The sequence below is a fragment of the Carlito syrichta genome, unplaced genomic scaffold (assembly GCF_000164805.1).
Source record: "Carlito syrichta isolate Samal-C Ts95f unplaced genomic scaffold, Tarsius_syrichta-2.0.1 Scaffold306879, whole genome shotgun sequence".
In the NCBI taxonomy this organism is placed as follows: Eukaryota; Metazoa; Chordata; class Mammalia; order Primates; family Tarsiidae; genus Carlito; species Carlito syrichta.
In genome coordinates, this window is record NW_007250975.1 from 77,579 (window position 1) to 95,465 (window position 17,887).

The 17,887-nt window shown below is 35.8% G+C and overlaps 1 protein-coding gene across 3 annotated transcripts in view; it reads right to left on the bottom strand.

Moving 5' to 3' along the window:
• MYL1 (myosin light chain 1) overlaps nt 1–16,540 on the bottom strand; it is a 31,847-nt gene extending 15,307 nt beyond the window's left edge. Inside the window, exons 1-2 of one of the 3 annotated variants that reach the window (XR_504663.1) lie at nt 4,459–4,527; nt 3,662–3,686 (exon numbers count right to left, since the gene is read on the bottom strand). Coding sequence is in view for 2 of the 3 variants with exons in the window: in XM_008063500.1 (XP_008061691.1) it covers nt 3,398–3,425; nt 16,273–16,386 (142 nt within the window). In the remaining variant the exon portion in view is untranslated. Of the gene's footprint in view, nt 1–3,397; nt 3,426–3,661; nt 3,687–4,458; nt 4,530–16,272 lie in introns of those variants that run through there. The other 2 variants (XM_008063500.1, XM_008063501.1) reach the window with 2 other exon arrangements.
• Between the last annotated feature and the right edge of the window lie 1,347 nt (nt 16,541–17,887).

The window sequence follows — 17,887 nt, forward strand, 5'->3', positions numbered from 1 at the left end:
TGAAAACTTTCCCTTAATTTTGTGATTCTGTTTTGATAGAACTGATTTTGACTTTCAAAATTACAATGACAAAGAATTTAAAAGTGCATACCAAAAAGGCAGGAAGGGGTGCTACTAGACCTTTTTTTTTTTTTTTGAGTTGGAGTCTCACTCTGTCACCCAGACTGGAGTGCAGTGGCCGCTCCCGGCCACCGCAGCCTCCACCTGCTGGACTCCGGCGATCCTTCCTCCTCAGCCTTCCAAGTAGCCGGAATTACAGGCATGCGCTACCACACCCGGCTGATTTTTTGATTTATTGTAGAGATGAGGTCTTACTGCCCAGGCGGGTCTCGAACCCGCGGGCTCAGGCAATTCACTCACCTCAGCCTCCCAAAGGCGGGGGATTACAGGCTGAGCCACTGAGCCCAGCTTACTAGACCATTTTAATTGAAAATTCTAAACTCAACTAGATAAAAATTTGGGTAAACTCAAAAGTGCAGATGACGACTTGCTGGAGTTAATATCAACAATACTCAGAAAACCATTTATGAATGAACTGGAAGAGGCAAAAACATTCTTTTTAGGCTATCAGTGGTCTCAGATCAAAAGAAGCTATCTAGATAGACCACTCAGTAAAATACTCTATTTTACTCTCCCTCCACCTCCTAATCTAAGATTGCACCAGACAGTATATTCACAGTTAGCTATAGATCATGATGCCATTGTTTGCTAAAATTTTCCCTTGTATTCTATGCAATTTGACTATAACAAGTCAATTGCCTAAGATAATAAACATGCTGCAGGCATGCTGTAGGCATGTTGAGACATTAGTCAAATATTATTTTCCATCTTTCTAAGGGGCATGGGAAACTGAACTATTCTTGTTACTGGCTCCAGGCTTTCATGCAGACTGCACAGCGGGCTCACTATTACCCTGGTCAGATGACTATGTAGAAATAGGATTTTATGGCTGTAATAGAATCGCTCTGACATTAACGTTTTTGGTTATTTAAAGGCAGAGGCCAGAAAGAGACTGTTTTTCTTACTGTAGATTTTTAACCCAAGGCTTAGTTATTTTCCTGAAGAATTTAGACCAAGTCTGGAAAACTACTTCCCAAGGACTGGCTGCCTGTTTCTGTAAATAAAATTTGATTGGGATACAGCCATGCCCATTCATTTATATATTGTCTGTGACTGTTTTCACACCATAGTGACAGAGTGGAGTTGTTTTCACAGAGACTACAACTCCAAAGATTTACTTTACTACCCCAAAGCCTATCGTACTTCCTAGGCCCTTCAAGAAAAAGTGTGTGGACCTCCGGACTCTAACAGTTCTAGAAATGTTTGGTAATGATGGAAATGTTCTCTGGGCTGCCCCAAAAAGCTACTATCTGTTACTCTTGAACATCAAAAGGTAACTAGTGCAACTGAGGAAATTGATTTTTAGACATATTTATCTTTAAGTAATCAAAGTCTAAGTAGCCACATGTGTTCAATGTTCTCCTGAGACAGCATAGGACTTAGATCTTTAGAATGCTATACTTTTCTAGTTATTTTTCCTTTTCCCTTTCCTTCACTCCTATGATACATTCAAATAGAGTAGCCATGAGCAAAATTCTTTAATCATTAAGCTAGAACACAAAAGAAAGAAATATTTCATTTCTGAAAACATAGAATTTTCATTTAATTGTAAATGCTTACATTTGTTTTCCAGACCCAGAGAAAACCTGTCCCTTACACCCATATGTACTGAACTTTTGTGTCTAAAACCTATTTCACATGTGGAGTCATAGGTTTAATGATCAACAGTAATTCCTTTTGTCTCGGCAAATGAATTAAGACTTCTGGTGCTGGGTCTTACAGTGGTTTGGCAACTGCAATGACACCGTAGATTAGATATTTGAGAGGACTGGAATGTAGTAGCTGATAATGTAGCAGCATCACAGTCAGTATGCATTAACAATCAAACAAATTATCATAGAATCATCAACTGTTTTCAATTAAAAAATCCTTCAGAGTATATGAGTAAATTTCAAATGACCTTGAATTATGAGTCACCAAATAATCTAGTCTGTCTTCATGAGGCCATTAACCATGGTGTGGATACATGTGAGTCTGTACTATGGCAAATATTCTTGTTTCCTCGATCAATGTTCAAATATCAACTATTCCAGGTACATAGGCAGATTGAATAATATGAGATCCTTTAGGCAAACTATTGCATATTTGAATAGGTCCTTATTAATCACTCATAATTATAATTATTTATATCTTATATAGTAATATATATAATATTTGCATACTTATTGTGACCAATGTTTTAACTTATACAATATCGTGTAACTGAATTTCTTCTCCTCCTTCCTTCTGTAGATGTATTTATGTCTCAGTTTATTTAGATATGTGACATTTTTACTCCACAACACATTCCTCCCTGCCATGATCATATAGTGGTTAGTAAAGGACAAAACAAAACAAAACAAAATAAAAAACCCTAAACATTTATTCCTACAATTCCAAATGAAAACATCAAGCTACCGTGGGATACGGGATCAGTTGACTCCAAAGACCCAAAGGGAAAAGAACTGAAGTATTATTCAAATTCTCTTGAACCTTAAGAGTTTGGAGTCTCCTAGCTAGTAATTGTTTTTATGAAATACACTTTTAATCAATTGAAACTAATACCAGATTTTGATTCTGTGGCTAATTCTTTGAGTCTTTGAGCAAGTACTGTCACCTCTCTGGAAGTCTGTCCTGCATCTCTAAAGAGGAATTGGACCAGGAGATAGCTACTGTTCCTTCCACAGTTCTATGATAAATCACTCCTTCATTTCTGTCTCTGAAATTATTCTGCAACTCACTTTGACACCTATCAAAATTATATAGATTTGATAATTGGACGGTTTTATAATTTTTCAAATTGAACAATTCAGACATGTCAGATCTTTTTAGGAATCAGATTAGCAAATTTGCCATCTAAAATCTCCGTCCTGCTAGAAGCCCAAACCTCACCTGCATGTAATTTACTTATGTAGTAAATCCTCACATGTACCCCACAATTTTAAAATAAAATATTAATTAAAAAATCTACATCCTTTTTGGGTATTATATATGTACTTAGGAACATAGATAAAGTATTACCTATTGTATCAAACTAGTTTTATTTAGATATCAATAAATAGAAAAATCGATTTTGTGGTGCTTATCATTTGTCTGTTAAACCTTTGATTACTGTTTATGAGCAAGAGTTTCAGGTTGAGCTAATTTATATTTAGAGTGATCAAGAGCAATTTATATTTAGAGTGTCAACACCAGTGGAGATAATTAGGAAGAGCTAATCTCATCCCAAGGGAGTTGGTTTTCTCACATGCCATCTTTATGAGTGTGCACGTTTAACAACTACAGTTTTTAAACTTACCATCCTGCTGTTCCTTAGAGAACTCGATCTGTTAGAAAGAAATTAACCACAAAGAATGTTTTAACCAAACAAAAGTGTTCTGATGCTCAGCTCATTCCCTGAAAAATCTTCAAAGTAAGCTCTAAAAGTTAGCCTACTTTTCAGATTTCAGGCATAGCTTGGACACGAACAGATTGAGCCACAAAGTAACATGCCTTGAAGGTAAGTGATATTTCAGAAACTAGGCAGTACTATGCCTGCTGCAGAGAAGTTCAATCCACTTACCAGCAATCTGGTCAGCACTGAAGGACTGCGGTGGTGAAGGAGAGAGAAAGAAAGAAATAACGAGTACTCTTTCAAATGCATTGACAGAAGAATGAGTGCTGTCTACTCTGAGATTTGTAGGAAGCCATGTAGATGTCTTGGCATAAGAAGGTTGCCTTAGGGTACTTTTGAATCTAGGAACATAACAATCTATTGCAAAATATAATTAGGGAACATCTCTCTAGCTCTTAATCAATAATTTAACAACTGCTAAATTAAACACTTCCTCAAACAATATAATACTCTATGGTGTATTTAAGATATACCTAATAAGATATGCTCTATTAAAAAAGTATAGACACACTGCATTAAAAAGACTACTTTAAGTCCTTCTGCTGTTTAACCAGTATATTTTTATATTAGTATATAAAACCCAATGCATCAAAAGCAGTTTACTTAATTTTAGCTGTCAGCATCACAGATTGTATTTCAAGGTATAATATTTTGCTGTAGCTGCAGGGTTTTTTTTTTTCTAAATTTAGATATAATAAACCTTATGTGATATAGCAAGAAACGGTGAAGCATAAATTACAGGTTTGGGGATTAAGATGTATTTTTTTTTCGGTTGGTATAACAGCTCTGATTCCTCTTTTCTATCCTCAGTGCACCTCAACAAAGACCAAAAGTAGATTCTAAAGACTCATATTGAATATGTTCTCTCCTCCGTTTCATTCCTTGTCTGCCTTTCTTCTCAGTAAGATTATATCCACTATCTATATCTTCCTAGAAATGACAAATAGTTTTCTTGTAGGACCCACCATGATGGAGCGGCTGGGCGGCAACACAACGGGAAAGTAGAAGAGTAAGTTGAGGGCTGCTCCCGTCCCTGAGTGGGGTCCTCCCTTGCTGAATCTTCCTTTTATTTCTGGACAAGCTGTGACCTCACAACTAGCATCAGGTGTCAGAGAGAAACTGCCACTCCCCCTGGAGAGTTCTTTAGCTTTCTTAGGGCAAAGGGAAAGACAGATCTGTATCCTGAGGGCTATTTTTAGGTGACCAGAACCTGGGAGTGTACAGCCATAATGAGATGGAAGCCTGTCACGACTTTTATGGTCTTGATCCCCAAGAAGTTCTCTTGGAACGTCTTCCTTTAAGAAGCTTCCTATTCGTTCAGTGGCAGGGGAGCATGGCATTTTTTGTAAGATGTTGGACTGGACCCTTCTTCTTGATGAATTATAGTCTTTGCAAGTTTCTAGTCAGCAAGTTTTGGTACCAATGCCACTTTTTAGATGGGACTGGTTTGGGGTTTCAAATGACAGCTGCTACAGAAGGAACATCCTCTGAAGCTCTGTCCTTTATGGTAAAGTTCAGAGGACTTGAAAAGGCCATGCACATTCTGCATGTTTCTTACAGTACACTCAAGTGATGACCTGGTCAGGTCTTGCAATTTCCATTTAAAGACCCCTCTTTTGCAAGTATGCTCAGGAGCATAATCTAAGCCAGGGACGGTTTTGAGTTCCATTTTTCACCATCTTTCCTTAGTCTGCTGATATTAGGTCTGGGTATTTTCCTTCCTCCCTCATATTTTTGAATTTCAGTTCTTCTAGATGGGGAGGCCCATAGACCTTTTTTTGCATTTATCTCTTATTCTATACATATTATTTTAAAATTGTGCATACGTTCTTACTAGAACATGCTGATTCTGTTTTCTGCCTTGGCAAACACTCTACAACTCAGTGTCCAGATTGAGAAACCAAAGGAACCCAAAGCTGGGCTTGTGGAATGCAAAATTGCACTTCAGAATTTTAAAGGTATCTAAGGAATGGGCCAACAGTGGAGTTCCATGATGGCTTATCTGAAAACGGGGCAACGCCCTTCCTGAAATAGTACTGGAAAAAGTGGTACAGGAGAAGATCGATCCTAGGATATCCACTAAAGTTTATACAGTGCCTATTCGTTTTCCATATATTTAAAGCAGCTCCCAGGCACAAAATATGTTGGAGATGAATTGTGACTTGAGTGTGCTGCTTCAGCTGCTGTTTTTAAGGGACATGGTCACAAAAAGCTTGAAGTCTCCCCTAGGAGCAAGATGTAGTATGCTTTGTAGCACCCCTTCAAACCACTCCAGAAGAAATCAACACTTAAACGCATACCACTTTTGCCTCTAAGTTTACGAGTAGTGAAAAACATCTCATAGGATCATGGGTTTCAAAATGAAGATGGAAAGTATTATTTTAAACAAGTGTACCTGCATAATCAACATTTGTATACCTAACCCTGAATTGTACCCCACGTCTTTATAATTTTAAAAAGTGTTATTTAAAAATGATTATCACCCACATAAATATACTTTTATAAATAAATGAACCATGGACATTTTGAAAAGTTACTGGGAAATGGAATTTAATAGGAGAATTTAAAATGCTTTGGATATTTGGGGGAAATTGAAGTGAAGGAGAAAAGTGGAGATTTGCAACCTTTGACAGTTGTGTAATTTGAAATCTCATAATTTTTTATACAAAAAACACTAGAAGAGAACATGTTTTCTTTGTACTCTTTTTAGTTTTGTAATTATATTTATGTATTTGTGTCACTAAATTTGAACTGCCCTATGATAATTATTGATAACTGGCATATAACTTTAGTAGAGTTAATAACTAAAAATAATACACAATTAACCATCAAAGTCACCCTACTAGAAATAATCATCTTCATATTTTATACTTCTTTTCAGGTAGAAAAATGTTTCCTTATTTACATATAAAATATGACCAATTTGCATAAAATCTATTGGATAGACTGGGAAGTCAGTTTAAGTGAATGATAAATGTAAATAAGCTATTTCTAACTACGTGGATATCATGTAAAGTTTTATTGCTATTAATATAGAAGCAGTACTGTGGTAGGTAATTGTCAAACTCTCTCATCCTAATCTTTCTCCATATCTTTATCACATAGAGACTGAAAGTTTAGATTTTTTTGGACATACCGAGAATCCGAATAAATATTTGAACACTTTATTTGACAACCATATGGAAGGCTACAGAGTAGCTTAGCCTAGAAGATTAAATTATATTTTTCACTCTTTTTGATCCAAATACTATGTGAAGGCAAAGAGAATAAACTATAGTTTAACAGACGATCTAGATTAAGTCTTATAAAATAAATGGGAAATGCACACTTTTAAAAATTACTCTGGCACACTTTTAAAAATTACTAAATCTCTCTTCTGTCATTCCTTGGTGTTATAATGATGAGGTAATCAGCCCTTTGAACAATGGCATGGGAGGAATACACAATATCAGCTGATTTTGGCCTCAGTTTATTATGCCACCATTTAGTTTGTTTTAAAAACTGAATTTAAGTCTCATATGTCTAAAATGCTCTCCTCCCATTGTTCCTTTTTTTAGGCATTAAATATTCTTCCAAGCCCTGATAAAAATCTCTTCCTGTTGAAACACCTTTTCCTATATATGTTCTGCTTAACTCTTTCTGTCCCTAAGAGTTGTTAACCTTTCTGACTGTATCCTGCTGGGAAGCATAGACCATTCCTAAAAGTCTTTTGTTCCTGAGACCGACCCAGGTGTGGGCCTGGCCTGACGACTGCCCCTTGGAGCGCTGCCTCAGTCTTATTCTGAGGTTTTATCCACTATAGCTCAAAGATTATCTTGCCAATATGAGATGCTCAATAAATTTTCATAACATGAAAATCCTTAGAACATATGTATACTAAATTCCTCCTTCAAATAAAGTCTTCCTCTTAAATATTATGTTCTCTGAGGAAAAAGACTCCATTTGTTTCTTTAAAGAGCTTACATTCTAAAGGAGGTATACACAGTCTCCATCAAGGCTGCATATCTAGTACCTAAAATTGCTTAGCTCGTCATAGGCATGCTTATTTTGAATTACTGATATAGATACCGTTATATTTCTAGCACCTTTCCTTAGATATTATATAAATATCTATGATCTGGACTTCTAATTTGCAAATTCCCAATTTGTTTCTTAAAGACTATTTTTTATCCTCACCTACATAACTATCTTAGACTGTTAGTAAAATACGGATAGTCCACATTTTTATGATTCACATGCTATCATTTCATGTTGGATTTAGGTAAGTGGAAGTCTACAGCATACCACTATTAAAAAGATCTTTTATTGCAAGGTTTACAGATCCTTTTTCATTTTGAGAAATCATGCGATTTGGTTAACTGATTAAAGACAAGATAAGGTTTCTGGTCAATGGAAGGAATTGATTTATAAGAAAAATATTAGAATGCTGTGAATCAAACTGACTCTGGAACTGATCTGTTAAGCCTTAGTCTAGTAAAGGAAGAAGAGCTATAATTAAAGACGATCTAGGGGACATGTGATGCTGAATAGTGGGGGAAAATGCCTAGGAAGGATCATGGCCTGCAGTCTTCAAATAACTTCATCGTCTCTGCAAGATACAGTGGGGACTATGACTGATAAGGCTAATCAGGGTCAGTTTTCAATCAGGAGAACATTGCGGTATCCTCTCTGACTTCACACCTGGCAGAGAGACCGAAGACCTGATACATTTAAACCCGTAGGAGAAACTTAACCTAATTTTCACTCCAATCTCAGAGTTTCTGGGACCCACACTATAAAGGCCAGCAGAAGCACTATTTTGGAACTCTTAGAGTTTTGTGCTTTAGAATAACTCACTCAAGTAAAGGGAAATACATATTTTTTCATTGCATTTTTGACTTCAACAAAGAACTTACTCAGGCTGGTTACTCTGGTATAAACAGAGAAATTAGGAGTAATGAGAATATAATACCAGCCCAATTTCTCTAATATTAGGGAGATTACATAGTTAGATTGCATAAGTTGATCTGAACTGTGATAAAACTTGTAATTCTCTGCTCAGGAGCCCTGGACTAGCCAACTTAATTCAGTCACTAAGAGCAAAGACTTATTAATACCAGTGGCTCAGCCTGTAATCCCGTGCCTTTGGGAGGCTGAGGTGAGTGGATTGCCTGAGCCCGCGGGTTCAAGACCCTCCTGGGCAACTTGGCGAGACCTCATCTCTACAATAAATCAAAAAAATTTGCCGGGCGTGGCAGCGCGCACCTGTAGTTCCAGCTACTCGGAGGGCTGAGGCGGAAGGATCGCCAGAGCCCAGCAAGTCGAGGCTGCGGTGGCCGGGAGCGGCCACTGCACTCCAGTCTGGGTGACGGAGTGAGACTCCAACTCAAAATATATATATATCACAATTCAGATTTACTAGAATTAAGAGAGGTCTAAGTAAATTTTTATAAAAATTTAAAATTGCGATCCAAGTCTATACTTTTTAAGTTTTCTCATTAGCTTTTTTTTTTTTTTTTTAATGTATCTAGAAATGTCTTTTTATTGTAACAAAATTGAGTTGGACTTTGTCTCCTTAGCACATTTTTTTGCATGTAATTTCTTAAAATTTAAATGGTGCTTTTGTTCCTTTACCTTTTTATTTTTAAAATGTGAGCATTAGAGCAATTCTTTGTATGTGCATTAAAACATTATAACTATCTTCTTTTTTTCTACTTTTCTAGACTAAAAGTTCCTTTTGTGACCACGGGGATATATGAATATTGGCATTGCCATTCGGGAGTTTTTGGTGTAGTGGAAAGTGAACCAGACTGGAATTTAGTTCTGATTCTCTTATAATAAGTCATGTGTCATTTGGTTAAATAACTTCTTTTACCCAGGTCATAATTTTCTCAATATAAAATTTTATATACTACATGATTTCTAAAGTTGCTTATGGTTCTATAATGCTGTGAGTTTTTAAACATCTTTTTGTTAGTAGAATCCACCTCGACTTCCTTTTTTAGTGGAAAAGGCAGGTGCCTAAAAGTTCAATAGATAATATTATTTTGAAGTAGCTTAGATAAAGAGGAGCTAAAAATATAATTTCATAACATCATGTTCAAGTTAGTTGAATTTTTTAATAACCAGGAGACAGTATACCAATGGGTGTTTAACAGGCATTTCCACAGTGGAAGAAAGAACAAAGAGTTGGTAAGATGTGGTTTTATCTTTAGCGAAAATTTTCTTTCGGGCATCACCTCACTATTATTAATTTATGACCAGAATAGTCAGGATTTATAATCCATATAATATAAATTTTAGCTGGTTTAATTGAAACCACTACTACTTTATTATTGTACTTTTTGCCCTTCAAATTCTGTTTTGGAGTGAGAAACAAACTACAGAGGTTGACGTTGAAAATACTATAGACGATTCTATTTTTTAAATATTTTTTTAAAGATGTGGGGTACAATTTAGGAAAAAGATTCTATTTTCATATGAAAAGTATTGCAGTCTGAAGAAAAGCAGAAGAAAGTGTAGCATCAGCAGACTAAATATAATCCTTTCCACCATGAGTCAGATGGTGCTTAATGCTGGGTAATTATGGAATGAGATCTAAAGATAAGTTGCCAGGGGCTTCATTTGCAGCACTAAATAATGTTGAGAGCTAAATCTGGCAATGTCACTTTATAGTCTCCTTGTCTTGCAAAGATTTTTATTTTACTTAAAATTAAAAGTACTATTTTCTATTAATTGGGGAACATATCTCTTCCTTTCCAAACTGCATTTTACTTTGAAAGACATTATCCAATTACATATAATTCAGAATGTAATTCTAGAGAGAGTAACCAAATGCCCTATAATAATTTCCACTCCTTTACACCTGTTCTCTTCTGTTACAGCTCAGTTATTTGAAAGAGGAAATGTGATACTGATGCCTAATGGTATTCTAAAATAATTTTTTATTTGCTCCTGAGGTGATATTCATGCTGCAAATAAATGAATATTATAATTGGTTAATATTACATTTGTATTAAAATTAATTTGTACTGTTGAAAAGCCAGAGTAAAAGAACATTTAAAATTTAAAAATTTAAAAATTACATTAGGAAAACATAGAAACAGTTTATAAATGTCTTCACCCATTCCTAATTAGAAATGACTACATGTGTTTTTTTCCTCAGAGTGGTCAGAGTTAAGATTTGAGCATATTATACATGTGGCATTATACTTTTGCATGTAATTCCAAAAAATATTAGTTGGGATTTCCATCTTAAATTATGCTATTCATTTGTAAACAATATAGCGATCTCATACCCTTCTCAGAATATCAGCTTGATGGCAAATTTGAAGGTTAGGTTTAGGTTTGATATGTGTATAATTCAACAAAAACAAAATTATTAAAAAATACTCTCAGTTTCATTACATTTTAACAGCATTTAAAAATATTCATTTTCCATTTGCAACTTATAATGAGAAACTGGAACAGTGTCTTGCAGTCTTTCTAGTTCCTGATTTCATCCTCCTTTGGTAAAAGAGAACACCCAACTTGTCGGCAACAGGTGCAAAGACGGGGGATGGCTGAGGAGCACAGAATACTGCTGAACTGCCAAGGTCAAAAGTTTTGGTGAACTTGCTCTGACGTGCACCTGTCACCCCCTCTTCTGGCTACCCAGGATCGTGCAGGGCACTCTACCTCATGCCCTTACGAGTAAAGGGCTCCTTCATACATTCTTAGAGACAGCAACTTGCTCTTTGTAAACAGAAGGCAGCTTAAAACAGGTGGTTCTGGATTTGGCCTGCTAAGTTAAATCCTAGCTGTATCCTGGAACTAGTTAATCGATGGTATGCACAACACTTGACCTCTCTTAGGCCCAGTTTCTTTACTTTCAAAATGAGGCAACAACATTGGTGTAGTGTTGTGAGGATCAAAGAAGATAACCCCAAACAGAGTAAATTCACAAGGAATAATTTTTGCTATTATTACAAAGAACTTCACAGTTTTCAGAGTATTTTCTGGAACATAACTTCACTTGATTTTCTCAGAAATTCTTCTAAGTGGGACTGGGTTTATCTTAGCCTTGTTAGAAATGAGAAGAAAATAGTTGATAGATGAACACAAACAGTCCTATAGCTGGGCCAAAACAATGTGATTGTCATTACACATACAGCTATTTGCCTCCCCTGAACTCAGTCTCATCAGTAAATATATGTATTTGGGGGCACTAAATTGAGAGTTTAAATCTTCCCAAGCATGTGGTCAATTGTTTCTGTGAGAGGTTTTGTTTTTGTTTTTGTTTTTCTCTTTAAATCAGGTTTTGTTTTTATATAAGCAGAAGTGGACCATCTAGAAATATTTCAGGTTATTTAAGTTGTCAAGTAGAATATGAAACCAAATTTGTGCCTACTGTCAGAGAATGGACTTAATTGTTTGGTGTTTAATGAAAGCAGTTTCTATGCAGGATCCCAAGAGACTTCTAGAAAAGGGGCAAAGACCTAATATTAAGCAAATAAAACTCATGTTGCAAACAGATTATACAAAAATTTGATTTATACTACATTTCTCTTTTTTGATATTTGGCAAGTGCAGATTTAACAAAAGGTAGCCACATCCTTTCTCTGTATAGTACCAGTTATAGTTATGCAAACAAAAGCGTCAATCTTATCAAAAATATCCCAGTATTTAGCTCTCAAACCTTAAGCCAATGAGTTGAATAAGAATTAAAGAGGGTTAAAAATAAAAAGCTGGCCGGGCGTGGTGACTCATGCCTGTAATCCCAGCACTTTGGGAGACCCAAGCAAGAGGATCGCCTGGGTCCAGGGGCTCGAGACCAGCCCGGACAACTAGGTGAGCCCTCATCTCTACAATAAATCATAAAATTGGCCGAGCGTGGTAGCCTGCGCCTGTGGTTTCAGCTACTTGGAAGGTTGAGGCAGAAGGGTCCCCTGAGTCCAGCAGGCCGAGGTTGCGACGGCCGTGAGGATGCCACTGCACTCCAACCTGGGCGATGGAGTGAGACTCCAGCTCAAAAAATAAAGTAAGCTAATGCCACATTCCAGATATAAGGAAGCTACAAGTACATTAAAGTTAATTTCACAATAGTAGGTTTAACCTAAAACTTTTCCAAAAGCTTAACATATTTGATAGAGTTTCTGTCAATGCATTCTGTACTTTTACCACTTTTTGTAATATTGCCCACAGGATCTAGTCAGTGATGACCAGACCGAGTGGTGAGTACAATGAAAAGGGAAATTTCAGCAGCACAGTGCCATCACACCACAGCAATCCTGACATATCAGCCAATCCATGCATCATGCAGAAAATTCATGTACACATTAAAGAACTTGTAAAATCTACGCATGTGGCTATCTCATTTCTTATTGACTTTCCTTATTTTACCTGCTTGCAATTTTGGGCAACTAGCATTCATTCTTATGTTTTCACCTACAACCATACTTGTAGTGAATTTTGATTTCTATAATTGTAATTCTGTGAGGCAGTGTTCTTTTAGTCTGGGCATTGTTGTTAACCACCAAGGACGGTAACTTTAATGTTCAACTATCAGCAGGACTTTGTTTTTGAAAGTGGTACTGAGAAAATCCATGGGGATTGAATGGATTGAATGGGGAAGAATTCCCTCCGGTAGTGTCAAAGGTTTTATGTCATAATAACTGAAGAAATGTTGTAAACAAACTACCAACAAACCAGGATATCAGATTGGAAAGCACGTTTGAGCAGCGGATAAAAAAATAATATTCAAGATTGTTCAGGGTTTATGAAGAGTCAAATATAAGACTATTCAGTGTGTATATTGTAAGATGGAATGAAGGTATTAGCTGTAAATAGAATCGAGAAATTAAAATTTACTATTACTATGACTAGCACTACACAAAGACAGTTAAACTACAGCATTACTAAAAGTCTAAAGTATTGCAAGATTTGTGATCTTAAATGATTTATGAAAGAAAGCTTATAATCCAATTAAGCTTTGTTCTTTATCGAGTTTTCAGAAAGTTAATGAACACATATAACGGCTCTATTAATTTCTTTAAAGGTCATTTTCTTTGCTTGAGAAAAGTTTATACATTTGATGAGATAATATATCTAGAAACATTATCAAGTGATTAAAAGCATCATGATAGGAAACGTTTTAATGTACATTTTAATTAAGCCTGTTATCTATTGAAATAAAGTTATAAAATTCTCAAGTTGCATCACATTCTTTGGCAATCTAGAGTATTTCTAAATACACATTTATTTCATATTAATTAATGCAAAGTATTCATTGCACAAAATAATAAATGAAGACATTTCAATTCCTTTACAAAATTATGTTAGATTCAATTCTTATCTTTTTTCTCTCTCTGTTAGAACTGTACCCCTTAGCCGGGCTTGGTGGCTCAGCCTGTAATCCCGCGCCTTGGGGAGGCTGAGGTGAGTGGATTGCCTGAGCCCGCGGGTTCTAGACCCGCCTGGGCAGCGAGACCTCATCTCTACAATAAATCAAAAAATCAGCCGGGCGTGGTAGCGCGCGCCTGTGATTCCGGCTCCTCGGAAGGCTGAGGCGGAAGGATCGCCGGAGCCCAGCAGGTCAAGGCTGCGGTGGCCAGGAGTGGCCACTGCACTCCAGTTTGGGTGACACAGTGAGACTCCAACTCAAAAAAAAAAAAAAAAAGAATTGTACCCCTTAAATGGAAGATAAATATTGATTTCTTCCTGTTTCTTCAAGATTCATTTAACTTCTTTTTGATTTGTGTCCCTTATTAGAATCCCTTCCATCTCTTGTCTTGCAATGAAATAATTAGGATGGAGCATACTCCATCTTTATAGAAACTCTCCAGATATATTTCTTTCTTTTCTTAGTTGTCCCAGCTCATAGTAACATCAATTCAACAAATAGATAGAAAAATAAACACATTTTCAAGATTCTGGAAAGAGTCACTTCTCTGCTATGAACATGTAATTGGCTTAATTTCTGGATTACAAAGTACTGTTTTGTTTTTTCTTGCCTATTTCTCACATGCCAAACTACATTTTTATTTATGTACTTATTGTTATGTAGTTCTTTGGGAAGGAAAATTGCCTGTTTTCATTATTGGGATACTTTTTCTTCTTAAGTTAAAAAAAGGTCCATCTTTTTTTCCTTTCCAGAAGCTTATAATACCAGATATGAAGAGATGATATTAAAATTAATCGCAATAAATATAAAGAGAAATATCTTTGACACATTCATGTCTCTAAAATAACTATAGAGTGAAGAGTTAAAGAAGAAGAACAATCAGAATTACTTCTGTGACTGTGCATTCACTGACTGTAGAATGTGGTCAGTGTGCATCTATAAAGACACATGAACTAGGATTACTGGAGGTAAAAAGTCTGGTTTTCTCTTAATGGACCATATGCGTGTAGTCCTAAGGATGGAAAAATATTCCTTAGAAGATCTGACATGCATTTCCATCCTAAATTGATGTTCATTAAGAATAGTTCTTAATCAGTATTAGATTCTGTCACCAGCTTTTTTCAAATGTGACTTCAGCTACCTGTAAACTAAAGATTAAATAATTTGTGATAACCTACTTCTACTTTAAAAATAAAATTTCACATTTTACTGTAATGCTATAGAAATTATGAGGGCATCTATTTAATTTCCTCACATATATCTACAGAAGATCTAATTCAACCTTTATTACAGGTATTTATTTAAAAGTCTATAATTATACTAAAACAGTAAATAGAATGTTTATTATGGGTCAGCATTAAAGCTGAAAGTAAACATTAAGTTGACAAAATTAAGGTTTATTACGTATAGAATATTTGGCTGAAGTAAAAAAGATCACCTCATGGGGACTTTCACCCATTAGTTTTCCGTAAAAGGCAGGGTTTCTTAGATGAAAATGTTCTAATTGTCATTTGGCCCAATCAGAGTTCAGTAAATGAAAAGAAGGGGCACATTTAATGGGTCACATTACTCAGTGGTAACAGGCACATACATTACATCATTTTCCCAAAAGCAGATAATCTTTTGACAGTTAAGAACTCTGATCACAACAAAGTGTTGTCACAAAAATCAATCACATTCTCCTTAGTTCAAGATCAGTACACAAAAGCTCAAAGACTTAAGCTAAAAGCCATATAAACACGTTTTACAATTTTTGGAGTTTCATTTAGAAGCATTTCACAAATTCTGAATTAAATACTGTATGTAAATAAACAAGATGATGGTTAGTCACTGAAACACTTGAGTGCATAATTTTCTGCACTGAGATCTCATTTAGTGTTGTATCAAATTTTATTGAGCAAAGTTGAAGGGGGATTTAACTTGTATTGCAAAAATCTTTTTCAGATGAAACAAAGCAGCTGTCAAATGCATCTAGTACAACTGGGCAATCAGCTGTTTTTAAACTTGTGGAAACAAGTAGGGACTAAAACTTTATTTTTTATGTGGTTGTAAGGTAAGGGATCCAGCTGCCAGCGATATTTTATTTTTTTTAAAAAACTGTTTAAATACTTGTAAATGCAACCTTTACACTTACATACTTTACTCCTAAATTGTGCTTTGACAATTTAGGGAAAAATGGAAACCAGAGAACAATAAATTTAAGCAATCCCAAGTTCCACCTATCAAACCATACTGCAATAATTTCCCAAATTATAAGTTGGGGTTTATTTTTCAAGCAAGACTCTCTTCTTCCAAAATCTACCAGTTCACTGAGCAATGTCATTACTCTCAATGAAAATTATACCCCTTTTCAAGTTTCCTAGGGTTCCCTACGATTGAAAGGTGTTTCAGTGACCAAGCAATTCATCCATTTAGTTACCTTAATGGAAGAGAGGTCAATTTTTTCTTCTTTGGGTTTGGCTGGGGCAGGTGCAGGTGCTGGGGCAGGGGCTGGGGCAGCAGCAGGTTTCTTCACGTCCTTCTTTGGTGCCATTTTGTTTAAAAGGATGGATTTAAAAAAAAAAGAGTTCCTCCAAAAGAACCTGTCAAAATAATTTTTTGGAAGAGGAGTGGTGGTCAGGTGGATCCACAGCCCAGTGTCTTAGAAGGTGGACCCAGAGTGCTAAATGGTATAAGGGCATGCATATATATTTCACTTAGTGCCTAATAGAATCTTGACACAAGCTGCTGGATTGGACAGTTCGCTAGTCAAGGGGGATGGCATTCCGGCTCAGACTATAAATGGAATCTAAAGGGTCAGGGCTTCATCAATTTTTTTTAAACTCCCCTCCCCTTTTCTTTCCCCACCTTCATATGTAAAGGCGAAGAAAGTATGACGAAGGTAGCTTCAGATCCTTTGGTGACAGTAAGGTAGATTTACTGTACTTTTTCTTGGTAGAATTACAGTTCTGCTGAAGTTGTAAATCTTTTTTTTTTTTCCCCTGCCTAAGAAACTTTACTGAAGGATTCTATTTCAACTTGGAATTTTGGCAGGGAGTATCACCAACTTTCACCCAGCTTCTTTGCTCATGCTCCTCCCTCCTCACCATAATTTGGAAGAAAATGTTGGTCAGCAAAGAGGTGGTGGTGTTTAAAAATAAAAAGCAGACGTATATGGAAAGCCCATCAAGTCTTAAAGTGGTTTCCCTTCTAGGGAGCACAAAATCTGGCTGGAGCGTGCTCACTCTAACTCTCTGTCTCTCCCTCCTTTTCTTTTCTTAATTGTAGTAAACTCTTATGCTAAAAAAAATTAAAAACTACTTCCTATAATTTAAGTTTCTTGTATAATTTAATAAAGCATATCAAATGGATGGAAATGACAGCAATAACTGCTTTCTTGCAAAACAACTTTTCTAATAGCAAAGTAGCTTTCAATAAAAGTAGCTACTTCCCCATTTTACTTTCTAAATGACATAGTCTAATTATTTACCATGTAAATCTTTTATCTCTAGTAGGGAGACAAAATGCATTTTTTAGAGAGATAAAGAGAAAGAAAAGACTTTGATTATTAATACTGTGCAAGTTTTTGTAACTTGAAAGTGTTTCCTTTTCTACCCCCGGTTTCCTCAGTTTGCCAAGCAAGACTCATATTAAGGAGTATAAGATAACCAGCAGGCACTTTATAACCTTGGAAGTGGCAAATTCTGCCCAGAGAGAGGGTTACAACTTGTCATCTGTTATTGCCCAGTACCACCTTCTTTTCTGTTGTATTAACTTATGAGATGTTTAATTAATGAGTAGTTATTAATTAGTTAAAAAGCAGTAGTTTGGGATTTTAAAAGCATATTTATACATTATAGATATATGAGTATGTATTCACACACATATACATTTATACAAATATATGTAAATATTCATATTATATATTCTAGCTGTTAATTGTAATTGTGTTTAAAGATAGACACTCACTAGCCACCTCCTGTGGGTCCAAAATAAGAGTGTTCCTCAACTTGGAGAAAGTCACAATGTTTCTCCATATGTTACAACTAAGAGAG